The sequence below is a fragment of the Trematomus bernacchii genome, unplaced genomic scaffold (assembly GCF_902827165.1).
Source record: "Trematomus bernacchii unplaced genomic scaffold, fTreBer1.1, whole genome shotgun sequence".
In the NCBI taxonomy this organism is placed as follows: Eukaryota; Metazoa; Chordata; class Actinopteri; order Perciformes; family Nototheniidae; genus Trematomus; species Trematomus bernacchii.
The window spans coordinates 833,730-852,396 of record NW_022987601.1 but is presented as its reverse complement, the minus strand read 5'-3'; the positions used below and the strand labels follow the sequence as shown (position 1 = coordinate 852,396).

At 42.3% G+C, this 18,667-nt stretch overlaps 1 protein-coding gene across 1 annotated transcript in view; it reads left to right on the top strand.

Annotated features, from left to right (window-relative positions):
• The first annotated feature begins 524 nt into the window (after positions 1-524).
• Positions 525-18,667, top strand: part of LOC117482571 (diacylglycerol kinase theta-like) — a 28,828-nt gene continuing 10,685 nt past the window's right edge. Inside the window, 17 exon segments of the mRNA XM_034130705.1 lie at positions 525-2,215; positions 5,602-5,681; positions 6,273-6,372; positions 6,677-6,762; positions 9,228-9,353; positions 9,974-10,121; positions 10,890-10,952; positions 11,470-11,570; positions 12,291-12,541; positions 12,776-12,857; positions 13,253-13,308; positions 13,608-13,669; positions 14,005-14,092; positions 14,094-14,176; positions 14,912-14,950; positions 15,561-15,676; positions 16,976-17,127. Of these exon segments, the coding sequence (XP_033986596.1) occupies positions 1,996-2,215; positions 5,602-5,681; positions 6,273-6,372; positions 6,677-6,762; positions 9,228-9,353; positions 9,974-10,121; positions 10,890-10,952; positions 11,470-11,570; positions 12,291-12,541; positions 12,776-12,857; positions 13,253-13,308; positions 13,608-13,669; positions 14,005-14,092; positions 14,094-14,176; positions 14,912-14,950; positions 15,561-15,676; positions 16,976-17,127 (1,853 nt within the window). The 5' untranslated portion in view covers positions 525-1,995.

Genomic DNA, 18,667 nt, shown 5'->3' with positions numbered 1-18,667 from the left:
CACGATTACATTAATTAAAATGTCCCCTCTGGGCTTCCATACCCTGTTATTCGTTGATTGTTTTATCTATTTTATCTGTACTTATGTGCATGTCTGTGGTGTTGCAACAACTGTATTCCCTCTCTGTCGATCAATATGATTAATATATGATCTTATCTCAAACGTCATGATGTCCACAGTTTGTGTTTCTCACAGCGTCTACTCTGCCTGCAGCTGTTCCTTCAGATATCCAGAAAAAAAATCCCTCAATGTAAGTTTTTTCATAATTATACGAAACGGGGTTAGAGATGGAAGTAAGCTCAACTCTCAGGGTCCAAAACACAGACAGAAATACAGAGATTTAAGGGTCAATATTTGCCTTTAAACGAAAAACCTCACAATAATAACACATTTTGGTCTTAATTTACACATTAATGAGTGTAGATACTCAAGGTGTAGAAATGTATTTATTATCTGAGCTCCAACTCCTATTTTCAGGTAATTATGGGTCACTTTTTGTAAATTAATCAACAAATAAATACACTTTTGAACATATTTCACATTGCTGTTAAACAAAGACACATTTTCACAATGAAGTGAACCTAATTTAATGTTTTTTTGTAATATTCTGGTATTTTCTGAAGGCATGCTGTCCATTCTATATATAGATTTGAGTTGTAAAATATATATAGAATAGCTAAGATCCCACATATTATAGGATGGACCAATAATTAGATATCCCCACCCTATATGCACACATATTCAAATGAAAAATGAAGACATTATTTTATACAAAGCATGCTTTTTTTGTCTTAAGAAAGAAGAAACATTTGCACATGTCTCTTTATTATGATTTGCAGAAAACTGTGATGCAGTTTTTGTATTTGCATTTGAGGAAGGAGGCGGTGTGTAAACAGAAAGAGGAAGTGAAGAAACAGGAAGAGGAAGGAAAGGTGACAGAATCAAATATAGTATTTTATTTTAGGAATCATTCATTTTAATTTAAAGATGCAGAGGCTCCTGAGTGATGGAGGAAAGGAAAAGGAAGGGATGAAGGGAACAAGGAAAGGAGGCGAGGAGGCGAGGAGAGGAGGGAGGAGTAAATCAGTGTTGGAGACTGACGCGGAAGGAGAAGCAGAGGAGGAAGAAGAAGAAGAAGAAGAAGAAGAAGAAGAAGACGAAGGAAACCCCAAAATGAAAGCCCCCCTCTTCACACTTGTTGAATAACGTTTACCTTCCAGACTCGCAGAAGCAGCTTTTTCACCGTTTCCTCCCCGGCCTGCAGTGCCTCTTTTCCGGATCCGGACGTGCAGGGCTGCCTGCATGGCTGCGTGCTTTGACTGAAATAATCATTTCAAAGACACTTCACCCTGCATCCAGCTCCACTGGGTCGATATTTGTCATCTTTTATTCATTCGGCTTCCCGAGCAAAGGGAAAAGCTCCTGGAACCACACGGAGCTGGGAGATCTGTCCGCGGGCTTTGGGTCTCTATTCGCGGCGTGGAGGGAGATATCTCCATAGTCAGAAGACTAAAAAAGGCTTTTAAACCGAGTAGCCGAGCACTACCTTCCCTGGAATACATGCTGTGCTTTTAACAAGGTGGATGGACGATTAATATTTCAGGGGTTTGATATTTTGGGGAACCAGAGAGGCGGGAGGGTCTGATAAACACGCCGACTTAAGCGCCCTCTCCGGCGGTTAGAACCACTGGGTGGTACCGCTGTCTCCAAGCCGGGTGACTCTTCTAGAAATCCCGTTTTACAGCAGTCTGCGTTGTTGTTGGATCACAAAGTCGTGACACGCCTACTCTGTATTTGTGGACCTTGGATAATTATCTTCTGAGGACCGGGGGGAGCTCCAGGACTCACGCCGAGAAAGCAGCTCGGTCGCCGGGTGTGATGTCTCGCTGCTGGGGGTGGAATATATATTTTTTAGAGCTCCAGGAGTTTTCTGCTCCACTTTAAGCTAAGACACACCCCGTGTTGTTGCACTGTTATCGGTGTGTTGAGGAGGACATGGCGGACTGCAGACCGGCAAACCCTGAGGCCACTGACAGCCGGACATCGAGCCCTCTGGCCGGGAAGAAGCGGGCTCAGCAGTCCCCTGTTCCCCGGAACAAGCACCAGATCCCGGATCCTGGAGGACACTGCCTCCGGAAAGTCACCCTCACAAAGCCCACCTTCTGCCACAGCTGCAGCGACTTCATCTGGGGGCTGGTGGGCTTCCTGTGTGAAGGTAACACACAAAGTGCATTATTTATATGAATTACTGTAACAAATCATGCACCACTGCATAAGTGCATATCCAGCTGCAGGTGACCCTAAAAAGCAACAAGGGGTTTGCTGATGAGTGCAAAGAGCATTTAGTTAGTATTGCATTTCTTTAATTAATCAGTAAAGTAAGATACACTTGTTTTTAATCCAGAGGGAGACTATTATGCTAGATATTGTGCATATTAGCTTACAACAAATAGAGTAATGAAATATGTAAGAGGTAGTTACACCAATCCAAATAGAGAAATAACAGGAAGATATATTGGCAAATAAGTCCAATTAAGTCCAGGACAACAACAACAACAACCAAGTATGCAAAAAAAACAACATGTATTTTATACATTTTCCTCCACATATACATGCACATTAACACGTTTGCAGTTGTTACGCCCAGGTCTAGGGGAACCTAGGAGCAGCACAAAATTGCACTCTCCCCACTCTCCCCACTCTTCCCACTCTTCTCACTCTTCCCACTCTTCTCACTCTTCTCACTCTTCTCACTCTTCTCACTCTTCTCACTCTTCTCACTCTTCTCACTCTTCTCACTCTCCCCACTCCCAAGAAATGGACAATGAGACAGAAAAATGCCTTTGGTCATTTTAATTACCTGTTTGTTTTTAAAGGAGGCGAGACAACCCCCATAAACAAATAACCCTGGGCATACATACATCTTGCCTAACAACATAAGTAAATTCAAATACAGGCTTCTTACCTAACCTAACGGGAAAACAGGATTTGAACAAAAGAAACGGGTGTCGCACTCCTGGGCCAAGCAAAGCGTGTCTTTCAAGACAGATTCAATTAGCTTATCTTTACAAAGATACCAAAAAGTACAAAAGGACCGGTAATCGTTAGATGGAACCACACAGAACAAGAGATCAGGTTTTCTACCACAGACACAGAGTAGGAGAGGTCGATGAGAGAGAGGGCCGAGGAACTGCGTGGCTGCAGCTTAAATGCTCCTGTCTCTCCAGGTGGACCAATCAGCTAACAGGCACCACCTGCACACACACACACACACACACACACTCACACTCACACTCACACTCACACTCACAGGAGGAGGGTCGTAACACAGTGTTAATTTAAAAGAGCATTATCTTTAGGCTTCACGTCTTTTGAAATCTATCAAGGAACGTTTGGTAGGAAAGTGAAGCTGGAAGTGAGTTTCTAAAAGCTCAGGTAGGATCAAATAACCTGCTACAAATACTGCTGGGAACTCTTCCTCTGATTCCTGTATTTCTTCCCGTCTCCTCTTCCTCTCGCTTGCCTTCTCTTTTCCTTCTTGTCGTTCCTTGCCTCCTGTGTCCTTTCCTTTTTCTGTTTTGGTTATTTCTTTGTCTCCTCTTTCCTCTAATTTCCTTTTCTTTACTCTTTACCCTTTTTGTCCTCTATTCTCCACTTTCCTTCCTTTGACTTATCTTTTCTTAAAAAGGCTCTGTTCTGCTCGCTGTAGTGTTCACCTGAACATCAGCAGGAGAGGACTCTTTAAAGTAGAGACACTACATACTGATATACACCTGAACATCAGCAGGAGAGGACTCTTTAAAGTAGAGACACTACATACTGATATACACCTGAACATCAGCAAGAGAGGACTCTTTAAAGTAGAGACACTACATACTGATATACACCTGAACATCAGCAGGAGAGGACTCTTTAAAGTAGAGACACTACATACTGATATACACCTGAACATCAGCAGGAGAGGACTCTTTAATCTCCTTTCCTTAACACCTCTTTACTAAGTTTTCTTCAAAGAAAGCATCATCTTCATGAATTCAACAGGCAGCCAACACACACACGCACACACACACACACGCACGCACACACACACACACACGCGCGCACACACATGCACGCGCACACACACACACACACACACACGTACACACACACACACACACACACACACACACACACACACACACACACACTCTCCACTCTGCCCAGTAACACTGACTGGTTGTCTGTCCACGTTGCAGTCAAGTCGTGATTTACTTCCTCTGGGTTGGCATGGCAACAGGAGCTGCATGTGTGTTTGGCAGCGACATCATCATCATCATCATCATCACACACACACACAAACACACACATACATATATTCCTTAATTATTACTATTCATGTATTCTTTAATTAACTAATTAAGGTGAAATCTTAGGTATGGATTTCCCAAAAATGTAATAGGAATTATTTCTATAAATACTTTTAAAAAGTTACAATACCTTTACATCTCTGTGAACTTAGCAATAAAACGACAAGCATAATATATATTATGTAAAATGTTTAAATATTCTTCTTTATTGTTGTTTAAAATACATCAGTTTATGTTTTCTCTTCTATTCGTCCAGAAGATCTCGCCTCTAGGTATGAGTTTGATTCTTTCTATTGGGGGAATATAACGACATGTAAGCACCAATCAGACTCTAGGTCTGACATGCTGTGAACAAGGAGGAAAGCAGTCCCACAGTGAAATTAAATCCTAAATGACATTATGAACATGCGTCACCGCCCCCCCTTTGACCGGCTGTCCTCACGCTGCACAGATTTTTCTGCATAATGACGGATTATTGCGGCCTTTTAGGTTCCCTCTGACCTGCAGATAAAGACCTTTATATAAGGGCTGCCTGACGCTTTCAGATTATATAACAACAAAAAACGTTTGTCCTTTTTATCGTGTGTCCACAAAAAGAGTCTCAAAGAGTGAGGAATTATTCCTTTGGAAATGTATTGTCATTCTCTCCATGCACAATATACAGGAGAACAACATTGTATTTTTCAAATCACTTTAAAGAGTCCTCTCCTGCTGATGTTCAGGTGTATATCAGTATGTAGTGTCTCTACTTTAAAGAGTCCTCTCCTGCTGATGTTCAGGTGTATATCAGTATGTAGTGTCTCTACTTTAAAGAGTCCTCTCCTGCTGATGTTCAGGTGTATATCAGTATGTAGTGTCTCTACTTTAAAGAGTCCTCTCCTGCTGATGTTCAGGTGTATATCAATATGTAGTGTCTCTACTTTAAAGAGTCCTCTCCTGCTGATGTTCAGGTGTATATCAGTATGTAGTGTCTCTACTTTAAAGAGTCCTCTCCTGCTGATGTTCAGGTGTATATCAGTATGTAGTGTCTCTACTTTAAAGAGTCCTCTCCTGCTGATGTTCAGGTGTATATCAGTATGTAGTGTCTCTACTTTAAAGAGTCCTCTCCTGCTGATGTTCAGGTGCATATCAGTATGTAGTGTCTCTACTTTAAAGAGTCCTCTCCTGCTGATGTTCAGGTGTATATCAGTATGTAGTGTCTCTACTTTAAAGAGTCCTCTCCCTCGCTCAGTGTTTCCTCTCTCCTCCTCAGTGTGTAACTTCATGTGTCACGAGAAATGTCTGAAGACGCTGCGCTCAGCCTGTTCCTGCATGACCCCGTCTCTGGTGCAGGTGAGTAAAACAAACGCCCCCGACATGAAGTTAATTGATCACTGAATGTTCCAGCATAATGAAGCAGAGGAATTTATAGTCCTCACCTGTCCAGGTGCTGTCACTCAACATTTACATTTTCTTAAATCATTTTTCCTTTTTTATGCTTATAAAGTTTTCACACAGATCCTGACTCGACAACATCAATGCATTTACAGATTAATCTAACTATTATTTCATTAATTTGTGGATGTTGTGTTATCATTATCTAGCATGTTGTTAGCATTAGCTTGCGTTGTGTAAGCATTAGCTTCAGTTGTGTTAGCACTAGCTTCAGTTGTGTAAGCATTAGCTTGCGTTGTGTAAGCATTAGCTTGCGTTGTGTAAGCATTAGCTTCAGTTGTGTTAGCATTAGCTTCAGTTGTGTAAACATTATGTTGCATTGTGTTAGCGTCTCTTATCTTCCATCGTTTAGGTGTTATCTTGCGCTGTGTGTTATCTTGTTTTGAGTTAGTGTTATCTTGTGTTGTGTTAGCATTATCTTGTGTTGTGTTAGCATTAGCTTCAGTTGTGTTAGCATTAGCTTCAGTTCTCTCTCTGCTGCCCCTACAGGTTCCTGTCTCTCACTGCTTCGGCCCGGCGGGTCAGAAGAAGCGTTTCTGCTCTGTCTGCAGGAAACAGACGGAGGGAAACACGGCGCTGCGCTGCGAAGGTAAGACCTCCGTAATGACCAGTGAAACCAGTGAAACCAGTGAAACCAGCAAGAAGTGAAGTACTTGCTTGAATTCAATATTTGTTTTAATGTAAAGTGCCTTCTATTTATAAAAGCCCTATATAAAATTAAGTGAATTTATCAAGTTGATTTTATGAGACAAATCTGTTTTTCACGAATTGTTTGAGGATTTTTCTCATTTTCAAATATCTCATATCTCGTTAATGTTTTGCCTCTCTGTGTGTGTGTGTGTGTGTGTGTGTGTGTGTGTGTGTGTGTGTGTGTGTGTGTGTGTGTGTTGCAGTGTGTGAGCTGCACGTGCACGCTGACTGCTCTCTCTTCAGCTGTGCAGACTGCCGCAGCTCTCAGGTGGACGGCACGCTGCAGCAGGTGAGGAAACAGACAGAGAGATCGAAATACCGTTTCCCACAATCCCAAATACCTATATACAGTGGCGGCTGGTGGAAAATATTTTAGGTGGGGCTGTGGAAATGGTGTTCAAACAATACTAGGGGGCATTTTTTTGAGAAAAGACCCCCTAAATTATGACTTCTGGTGATGTTAGAGGGGGGGGGGAAGGACAATTTGAGGCTTAAAAATATGAGAAGACTGATCAATACCTCCATAACTTCAGTGTGGTTAGCTATGAATCTTCCAAAACTTCCAAACACCTTGTCCTGGACATAGTTTCTACAGCATAAACTGTGCTAACAAGCTGAGATTCCACAGATTCTAGAAATATAAGTATCATCACTGAGCGATCAGAACTTGCGACAGGGGAAGCAAATACAGACATCACACGACGTAGCTTTAGGTAGCAAAACACGGAGATATGCTCACCTTTTGCAGAATAACAATTCTGATCAAAAACGAGAAAAACGCAGCTGAAGGTTAATCCATAGGTTAATCCAATGTGTCTGTCACTTTGAAAAATGATTGATGATCCATAATTCCATTTTTATGTCAAAAACTGAGTTTCATTAGCTGCTAATGGTAGCTTCCAGAGTGTATGACAGCTTCCTGTTTTGTCTCCTTGGATACGAGTCCAAACAACTCACAGACTGCACCGGGCGCTCACGTAGGAGCCCTGTGACCATCAGATTTGACGACGCTGATTGGCTGAAATTATGTTTCGGCGGCATAGTTTAAAGATAGCAACAGTTGGCTTCTGCTGCACTTGCTGCACTCTCGTCTGGGCGCTGTGCATAGCGCCCAGACGAGAGTGAGTAATGATACACGGGCAAGGCCAGGCAGGAAACATGTGACTTATCAGTAACTTTAGACATCGTAACACAATTTTAAACGAGATTTTATTGTAGATTATACATTTTACTGATACCAATTATATAATATTTACCTTGTTTATTAAAAATAAAAATAAAAATAAAAAATATATTTTTTAAATATATATTTTTTTATTTTTTTTATTTATTTATTTTTTTAATGTGGGAAGAGGGGGGGGCGGCGCCCCTAGCGCCCCTATGGGCCGGCCGCCACTGCCTATATATACACAATCAACAGACGCATTTATACATATGCACACATTAAGACACAAATAAAAGCACAACAATCAATATATAGAAAATAACAGTCACTTCAATATCTGTGAGAAATGTGCAGACTGTCCATAGCAGCGTGGAAAGTGTCTGGTCTGATGTTAGAGAAGGCCGTACACACACACCTCTACCATCATGCAGCTCTCACAGGATCTCTACTGTGTCTCAGGGGAGCTGTGTCATAAAACCTTACAATACAAATAAAATACCAGGATGTCCTGCTGCATGTTAGCCAGCATGCTTTCCTCATTCTGACCCACAATCCTTTGCACAGTACTTATAAGAGGGTCAAAGTTCAAGGAGATGAGGAAGTAGTTCGTTCTTATTGTCATGAGCTCATAAGCTGCAGTACTTAAAGTATATAAACCTGTGTGTGTGTGTGTGTGTGTGTGTGTGTGTGTGTGTGTGTGTGTGTGTGTGTGTGTGTGTGTGTGTGTGTGTGTGTGGTGTGTGTGTGTGTGTGTGTGTGTGTGTGTGTGTGTGTGTGTGTGTGTGTGTGTGTGTGTGTGTGTGTGTGTGTGTGTGTGTGTGTGTGTGTGTGTGTGTGTGTGTGTGTGTGTGTGTGTGTGTGTGTGTGTGTGTGTGTGTGTGTGTGATTAATGATTCATGTGATTGAGTGTTATTGATCGGTCGGACTGATCGCCTGCTGCTGTCACACACTCTTTAATCAAAGACTTCCTGTTGGAGAGCTGTCTGATCACTGTGTGTGTGTGTGTGTGTGTGTGTGTGTGTGTGATCACTGTGTGTGTGTGTGTGTGTAAGTGTAATTAATGATTCATGTGATTGAGTGTTATTGATCGGTCGGACTGATCGCCTGCTGCTGTCACACACACTTTAATCAAAGACTTCCTGTTGGAGAGGTGTGTGTGTGTGTGTGTGTGTGTGTGTGTGTGTGTGTGTGTGTGTGTGTGTGTGTGTGTGTGTGGTGTGTGTGTGTGTGTGTGTGTGTGTGTGTGTGTGTGTGTGTGTGTGTGTGTGTGTGTGTGTGTGTGTGTGTGTGTGTGTGTGTGTGTGTGTGTGTGTGTGTGTGTGTGTGTGTGTGTGTGTGTGTATAGAACACAGATCAAAAAGTGAAAGAGGAATGTTTTCTTTTCCTCCCAAATGTTCTGTATTTTATTTCCTTAAACTCTTTGTCCTTGGGAAAGTGATTCTTCCCATAAGGAACATTTTAAATCTAATTCTTCTGTAATTCTTACTTTACATGTACAGTTCTAGTTTGTTGGTATAATTGATGGTTACCTTGTTTTCCTCCAAGTACTCCAATGACCTCTGACCGGGTCTACTTTCTGTTGGCTGCAGGATACGTTCCACCACCACTGGAGGGAGGGGAACCTCCCGGCGGCGGCGCGCTGCGACGTGTGTCGGCGCTCCTGCAGCTCGTCTGACGTGATGACAGGGACGAGGTGTGAGTGGTGCGGCATCACGGTGAGAAACAACAACAACAACAACAACACACTTCCTACTAACCCTTTCACGAGGTTTGAAGAGCTCCAGACACACAACACGTCGCTGGATCAGCTTCCAGAGAACAAACAGACCCCTGCGTCACTCTCAGTTTTTAAGAACTGCCTCAGGACCCTCCTGTTCCGCACCGCATTTTACTGACTGTCCTTTATTTAGTATTTTAACCTTTTATATATTACCATATTTTATTCAATATGCTCCTTAGATAACTTTTTATTTTATTTGTTTTATTATTTTCTGCTTATAGCTTTGTGACGCACATTGTTTTTAAAGTGTGCTATATCAATCAAATGTATTATTTTATTATTACAAGCAAAGTCATAATGTGTGTGTGTGTGTGTGTGTGTGTGTGTGTGTGTGTGTGTGTGTGTGTGTGTGTGTGTGTGTGTGTGTGTGTGTGTGTGTGTGTGTGTGTGTGTGTGTGTGTGTGTGTGTGTGTGTGTGTGTGTGTGTGTGTGTGTGTGTGTGTGTGTGTGTGTGTGTGTGTGTGTGTGTGTGTGTGTGTGTGTGTGTGTGTGTGTGTGTGTGTGTGTGTGTGTGTGTGTGTGTGTGTGTGTGTGTGTGTGTGTGTGTGTGTGCAGACTCACGTGGCATGCTACCTCAGCGTGCCAGCAGAGTGCACTCTGGGTCGTCTGCGCTGCATGATGCTTCCTCCCTCCTGCGTCCGCCTCGACTCCAGAAACTTCAGCAAGATGCACCTGTACCGAATCACAGAGAGCCCGGAGCAGGGTACACACGCACACACACACAGGCACACACACACAGGCACACACACACAGGCACACACACACAGGCACACACACACAGGCACACACACAGGCACACACACACAGGCACACACACACACACAGGCACACACACACTCACATGCCCACATACACACTACCACACACAGCCACAGGCACACACACACACTACCACACACAGGCACACACACACACACACACACACACACACACACACACACACACACACACACTCCCACAACCAGGCGCACACACACACACACACTCAGGCACACACACACACACACACACACACACACACGCACACACACACACACACACACACACACACACACGACCACATCCTCTGTGATGCCGTGTGAAAAACAAACACTTGTTTCCTGGAAGGTTCTGCACTTGATTTGAGGAAATAACAAAAAAACGTTGTAATGTGTTTATGACAACATTTTTAAACAAACTCATTTGTATCTAGGGAGCGGAAACTCAAATCCCAGCTAGTTTTTATTACATTTAAGAGAGGAGGGGGTCAGAAAAGTCATTTATTCAAACAAGCAACTTCTAATGAATTGAGCGTTGTGTTACTGCATGAACTAAACGGGACAAACCCCTCTTGAATTTTAGAGCTTTTTTTATTATAAGTTAATAAACAAAGTGACCCTTCAGCCCTCCAGCTGGTGGAGAGGCTGTAGATGGGGGGTGCACAGAGGAGTATGCGTGTATTAATGTGTGTATACATGTGTGTTTCTCTCAGATAGCTCTGATGATCTGGAGCCGTCTGCTGCAGCGTCTAAAGAGCCTCCGCCTGCAGAGTCAGGTCTCTGATCCTCAAAGTGCTTCACTCTGTTTTTAGGAACATCTCTCAATCTGCTTCACTCTGTTCTTAGGAACATCTCTCAATCCAGAACTGCTGCTTTCTGTATTATAAACTCCTCTTCTCGACTACAGAGTAGTGTCTGCACGGACAAAGGCTAAACGTTCATGAACTCACCAAATGGAAGAAGATACATGGAATAAAAGTCTGTTTATTACAAACTCACAGACTTTTATTTTGAAATGTACTTACGTGTGTGTGTGTGTGTGTGTGTGTGTGTGTGTGTGTGTGTGTGTGTGTGTGTGTGTGTGTTGTGTGTGTGTGTGTGTGTGTGTGTGTGTGTGTGTGTGTGTGTGTGTGTGTGTGTGTGTGGTGTGTGTGTGTGTGTGTGTGTGTGTGTGTGTGTGTGTGTGTGTGTGTGTGTGTGTGTGTGTGTGTGTGTGTGTGTGTGTGTGTGATGTGTGTGTGTGTGTGTGTGTGTGTGTGTGTGTGTGTGTGTGTGTGTGTGTGTGTGTGTCAGGTAAGCAGGTGATTAAGGTCTTTGACGGGGACGATGCAGTGAAGCGTGGATTATTCCGGTTGGTCTCCATCAGCCGAGCCACGAGGAACGAGGAAGTGGTGGTGAGGACTTCCTGTTTACACTTCACAATACTAAGTTATACAACTACTACTATTACCTCTACTACTAAGACTACGATTACTATTACAAGTTATACTACTACTACTACTACTACTACTACTACTGATACTACTACTACTACTACTACTATTTCTACTACTAGTACAACTTATACTACTACTACATGTTATACTACTACTGCTACTGTTATTACTACTACAAGTTATACTACTATTACTAGTTCTACTATAAGTTCTACTACTACTACTACTACTACTACTGATACTACTACTACTACTACTACTACTGCTACTACTACTACTATTTCTACTACTAGTACAACTTATACTACTACAACAAGTTATACTACTATTACTAGTTCTACTATAAGTTATACCTCCACTACTACTACTACATGTTATACTACTACTGCAACTTCTACTACTACTTTATATACTTCTTCTACTACTAGTACTACTACTACTTATACTACTATCTTCGTATCTTAAACTCTGCGATGTTTAGTGAAAACTGCAGGAATGTGGATTGAATTTCTTATTTCTCAAAATAATAATAATAATAATAATTTCTTATTATCAATATTTTGCAAACTATAATTAGCATTATTTCTATATTTTTTTATTTTAATATTATTGTTGCTTTAATTGTATTATTACTATAAGTATTGTCATGATTTAATGGCGCGTGTTGTCGTCCTGCAGGAGGCGGTGTTGCGCTCCTTCTTCCTCCCCGGGGATCCTCAGGACTTTGAGCTGAAGGAGGTCGTCGCCGTGCAGCGTCTCCATAGCGACGACATCCTCAACCGTAACGGGGACCATGACAACCGTTCCCCCGACAACGGGACCCCCGACAACCGGACCCCCCCGAGGGAGGGTTGCCCCGACAACGGCTGGCTGCTGAGGCTCCGCCCCCGCAACCCCGAGGTCATCGAGGTGTTCTCCAGCTGGAACAGGTGAGGAACAGCTGATCACACACACCTGTATTTACTGGTTTAACATACTGGTGTTTTCCCAGTTCCTTCATGGTTTTTAAAGATCAAACTGGACAGCATTCTCCCAGCTTCTAAAGGGTTAAACTCTCTGGTATTTCCCCAGTGTGTTCACGTTTAAACACAACAGTATTTTCCAGTTTAATGGTTCTCCCTGCTGGTGTTCTCCCAGTTCCTTCATGGTGTTCTGTGTTTCAGGTCCTTCGTCTCGGTCTCCGTCTCTAAAGACAGCTCAGCAGAGACAGTTCTCTCAGAGGTCCTCAGGCGGCTGGACAGAAAGGTGACATTTTCACACAGAAAACAAATAAAACGCAGCGTCATATTTATTCTGGGATGACGTATATTTACCAGATCCACAAGTTATTCTGCTTCTAACCAAGGTGTGTGTGTGTGTGTGTGTGTGTGTGGTGTGGTGTGTGTGTGTGTGTGTGTGTGTGTGTGTGGTGTGTGTGTGTGTGTGTGTGTGTGTGTGTGTGTTGTGTGTGTGTGTGTGTGTGTGTGTGTGTGTGTGTGTGTGTGTGTGTGTGTGTGTGTGTGTGTGTGTGTGTGTGTGTGTGTGTGTGTGTGTGTGTGTGTGTGTGTGTGTGTGTGTTTGTGTGTGTGTGGGTGTGTGTGTGGTGTGTGTGTGGTGTGTGTGTGTGTGTGTGGTGTGTTGTGTGGTGTTGTGTGTGTCAGGAGGAGGATGTGGTCCAGCTTCAGTCTGATGGAGGTCTACATGAGCAGCAAGCAAGGTGAGCGCTAACATCATAATAATACATAGAGACATGGAATAAAGAGATGGGGATGAACCTGCTGGGAATGGAACAGTTTTTATTCCTAATACTTTATTTCATTGGTTTTATTTTCCTTCTTATGTTGTACAATATATTTTCTATTATTGTCTCATAAGAAAGTAATAAATACGATTTTAACATCAAATGAATGTCCGTTTTAATATATATTTATACATGTATTATTATGAATTTAAATAGTTTTTGTTATTAGAATTGTTTATTTATTCTTTATTCATTGGTCTCCGTCCCCCCTGCAGTCCAGAGACAGACGCTGTCCCCTCAGGAGAAGATTCTGGAGAAGCTGCAGGAGATCAGGAAGGTGAGGCTCGTTAAAACACATGGTTTGTTTTAAATTAAACAAAACACACACATTGTTTATTTAAAATAAAATAAAGGTTAATGAGACACATGGACATGAACAGGTGACACTAACGAGGTTAATTGATTCATTTGTTAATTTGATAATTTGTTAATTTGTTGATTTGATGATTTGTTAATTTGATAATTTGTTGATTTGTTAATTTGTTGATTTGTTAATTTGATGATTTGTTAATTTGTTGATTTGTTAATTTGATAATTTGATAATTTGTTACTTGTTTAATTTGTTACTTGTTTAATTGGTGAATTGGTGAATTGGTGTATTTTATTTCCCAGGTGTCTTTGCGTCAGATGAACCAGACGCGGTTGGTGGCGGTGCCGAACAGGAAGGGGGGGGTCCTCTCTGCTCAGCAGGGGGTCCAGGTGAGTCTGCTGATCGGAGGCCTGGACCCCCTGCTGAGCAGAGAGGAATACGAGAGGCTGATCCAGGAGCAGCTGACCAACAAGAGTGAGAGACACACACACACACACACACACACACACACACACACACACACACACACACACACACACACACACACACAACACACACACACACACACACACACACACACACACACACACACACACACACACACACACACAGAGAGAGAGGCAAAACATTAACGAGAAACTCCGCGCTTTTCTTTTTTATTACAACAAATATGAGATATTTGAAAATGAGAAAAATCCTCAAACAATTCGTGAAAAACAGATTAGTCTCATAAAATCAACTTGTTAAATTCACTTAATTTTATATAGGGCTTTTATAAATAGAAGGCATTACATTACATTTCATTTAGCTGACGCTTTTATCCAAGGCGACTTACAATGACCAATTACAGGGACATCCTCCCTGGAGTAACTGAGGGCTAAGTGCCTTACTCAACGGCACACTAGTGGTGAGGTTCCTGGCGGGATTTGAACTCACAACCTTGCGATCTTCAGCCCACCTCACTATCCATTAGACCACTGTTGTTTTTTTGTCTCTTAGTGTTTTTTTTTTTTGTTTTCTGTTTTTTAGTAATAGCTTTGAATCAGAAAACGGTGGGTTTCGTGACACTTTCTCTACTTTAGAAATAGTGTAGTATTTTGGGTCTCTTTGTAGTTATGTAATGTCTCTTTTTGGTGTCTCTCCAGCTTGTTGGTTTGTGTCTGTTTTTGGTGAGATGTGTTAATGAAGACGTTCTGTCTCTGTCTGCAGGTCACCTGGTCTCCTTCAGTCACTTCTACTCCAGCCAAGGTGAGACACTGATGGGCTTTGAAGGATCTGTGAGAAAGCACCTGAGATCAGTTCTTAAGCCGCTCTGACAACATCTTCCATCTTTAGTCCAATCATTTAAAGCCTCCTTCATAGCGTTCACATTCAAATGCTGCCCACGTTTCAGTTACAGCTGGTATGTCAGATACATGTTATTATTATTATTATTATTATCATTATTATTATTACACTTATCTTAGGAGTGTTCCACCTTTAGTAACCCTATATTCCTGCGCTGACGGCAGAGGATTGTTTTAGACTCACATCTATTTGAAGATTATTCAACATTTTATTTTAGTCACTTTTTAAAACCTTCTTCAGGGATTTGTTACTTTTTTGCTGAGAATTTTTTTATATTTTAAAAACATTTTTCTAACGTTGTTGACTTTATATAATAACGACATATCCAAGTTTTCAAATCGAGGATCAAGTTCAAGTATTAGTATTAGAAAGTAACTTGAGAACAAGATACTCTTGTGAAGTATAAGTACATGAAGTGTGTACTTTTACTCTCTTGAAGTATAAGTACATGAAGTGTGTACTTGTACTCTCTTGAAGTATAAGTACATGGAGTGTGTCCTGTGTGTTTCAGGCGCGGTGGCGCTGCAGGTCTCGTGTTTCTCTGAGGCCGAGCGGGTCTTCATGCTGGCGAGAGACACGAGCGTCAACGAGAAGAACCTGAGCTCTGTGGTGATCCCAGAGATCATGGTGAGACACACACACACACACACACACACACACACACACACACACACACACACACACACACACACACACACACACACACACACAGACGCACACACACGCACACACACATATACACACATATACACTCGCACACACTCACACGTATACACTCACACGTATACACTCACACACACACATATACACACACACACACACACACTTTCACACACACACTTTCACACACACACACACACACACACACACACACACACACACACACACAGACGCACACACACGCACACACACATATACACACATATACACACGTATACACTCACACGTATACACTCACACGTATACACTCACACACACACATATACACACACACACACACACACACTTTCACACACACACACACACACACACACACACACACACACACACACACACACCACACACACTATATACAGTACCTTGGTTGCTGATTGGCTAATGGTTACACAAGACAAAACATCATTATGACATCATCAAGTGGCCAAAATCTGATCAGCTCATTTTCAGACAGGTTTTTAAAGAAATTGATCAGGACAAAAAGAGAGAGAATCTTTGTTCCTGAAACTTTCAGAGTCTCTTTACACAGAGGGGACACATGTTGATGAAGAAGAGACATGAAGAAGAGGGGACACATGTTGATGAAGAAGAGACATGAAGAAGAGGGGGACACATGTTGATGAAGAAGAGACATGAAGAAGAGGGGACACATGTTGATGTAGAAGAGACATGAAGAAGAGGGGGACACATGTTGATGTAGAAGAGACATGAAGAAGAGGGGACACATGTTGATGTAGAAGAGACATGAAGAAGAGGGGGACACATGTTGATGTAGAAGAGACATGAAGAAGAGGGAACACATGTTGATGTAGAAGAGACATGAAGAAGAGGGGACACATGTTGATGTAGAAGAGACATGGAGAAGAGGGGACACATGTTGATGTAGAAGAGACATGAAGAAGAGGGGACACATGTTGATGTAGAAGAGACATGAAGAAGAGGGAACACATGTTGATGTAGAAGAGACATGAAGAAGAGGGGACACATGTTGATGTAGAAGAGACATGAAGAAGAGGGGACACATGTTGATGTAGAAGAGACATGAAGAAGAGGGGACACATGTTGATGTAGAAGAGACATGAAGAAGAGGGGACACATGTTAATGTAGAAGAGACATGAAGAAGAGGGGACACATGTTGATGTAGAAGAGACATGGAGAAGTGGATTTTGCCTAATAGGAGACCTTTAATTCTTCCTGTCCTCTCTCAGCTGAACTGTCTCTCCCCGGACGTCTGTCCTCTGCTGGTGTTTGTGAACCCGAGGAGTGGAGGTCTGAAAGGAAGAGATCTGCTCTACGGCTTCAGGAAGCTCCTGAACCCCCACCAGGTGTTTGACATCTCCAACGGAGGCCCGCTGGCAGGGTGAGAGAAACAAACGCACCCCGAATCAAACACACCCGAATCAAACACACCTGAGATCAAACACACCTGAGATCAAACACACCTGAGATCAAACACACCCGAATCAAACACACCTGAGATCAAACACACCTGAATCAAACACACCTGAGATCAAACACACCTGAGATCAAACACACCTGAATCAAACACACCTGAGATCAAACACACCTGAGATCAAACACATCTGAATCAAACACACCTGAGATCAAACACACCTGAGATCAAACACACCTGAATCAAACACACCTGAGATCAAACACACCTGAGATCAAACACACCTGAGATCAAACACACCTGAGATCAAACACACCTGAATCAAACACACCTGAGATCAAACACACCTGAGATCAAACACACCTGAATCAAACACACCTGAGATCAAACACACCTGAGATCAAACACATCTGAATCAAACACACCTGAGATCAAACACAACCGAATCAAACACACCTGAGATCAAACACACCTGAGATCAAACACACTGAGATCAAACCACACCTGAATCAAACACACCTGAGATCAAACACACCTGAGATCAAACACACCTGAGACTCAAAACCACACCTGAATCAAACACACCTGAGATCAAACACACCTGAGATCAAACACACCTGAATCAAACACACCTGAGATCAAACACACCTGAGATCAAACACATCTGAATCAAACACACCTGAGATCAAACACACCTGAGATCAAACACACCTGAATCAAACACACCTGAGATCAAACACACCTGAGATCAAACACACCTGAGATCAAACACACCTGAATCAAACACACCTGAGATCAAACACACCTGAGATCAAACACACCTGAGATCAAACACACCTGAGATCAAACACACCTGAATCAAACACACCTGAGATCAAACACACCTGAGATCAAACACACCTGAGATCAAACACACCTGAATCAAACACACCTGAATCAAACACACCTGAGATCAAACACACCTGAATCAAACACACCTGAATCAAACACACCTGAGATCAAACACACCTGAGATCAAACACACCTGAGATCAAACACACCTGAATCAAACACACCTGAGATCAAACACACCTGAATCAAACACACCTGAGATCAAACACACACTGAATCAAACACACCTGAATCAAACACACCTGAGATCAAACACACCTTGAATCAAACACACCTGAGATCAAACACACCTGAGATCAAACACACCTGAGATCAAACACACCTGAATCAAACACCCTGAGATCAAACACACCTGAATCAAACACACCTGAATCAAACACACCTGAATCAAACACACCTGAATCAAACACACTCTATATTTGTCCAAAGAATTTACGCAATGCATTTCATTTCTTTAAATAAAACAAATGTAAATATAATAGGGCTGTCCCGAATACCATTTTTCGGGCTCCGGATATTCGGTAGTAATCAGCAGTGAATGTTCGCAAGCAAAGTACGTTTCTATCATGTGTAACGTTACTGTTTGAACAGTGGATAAAGCAGCTTCATCATGGCA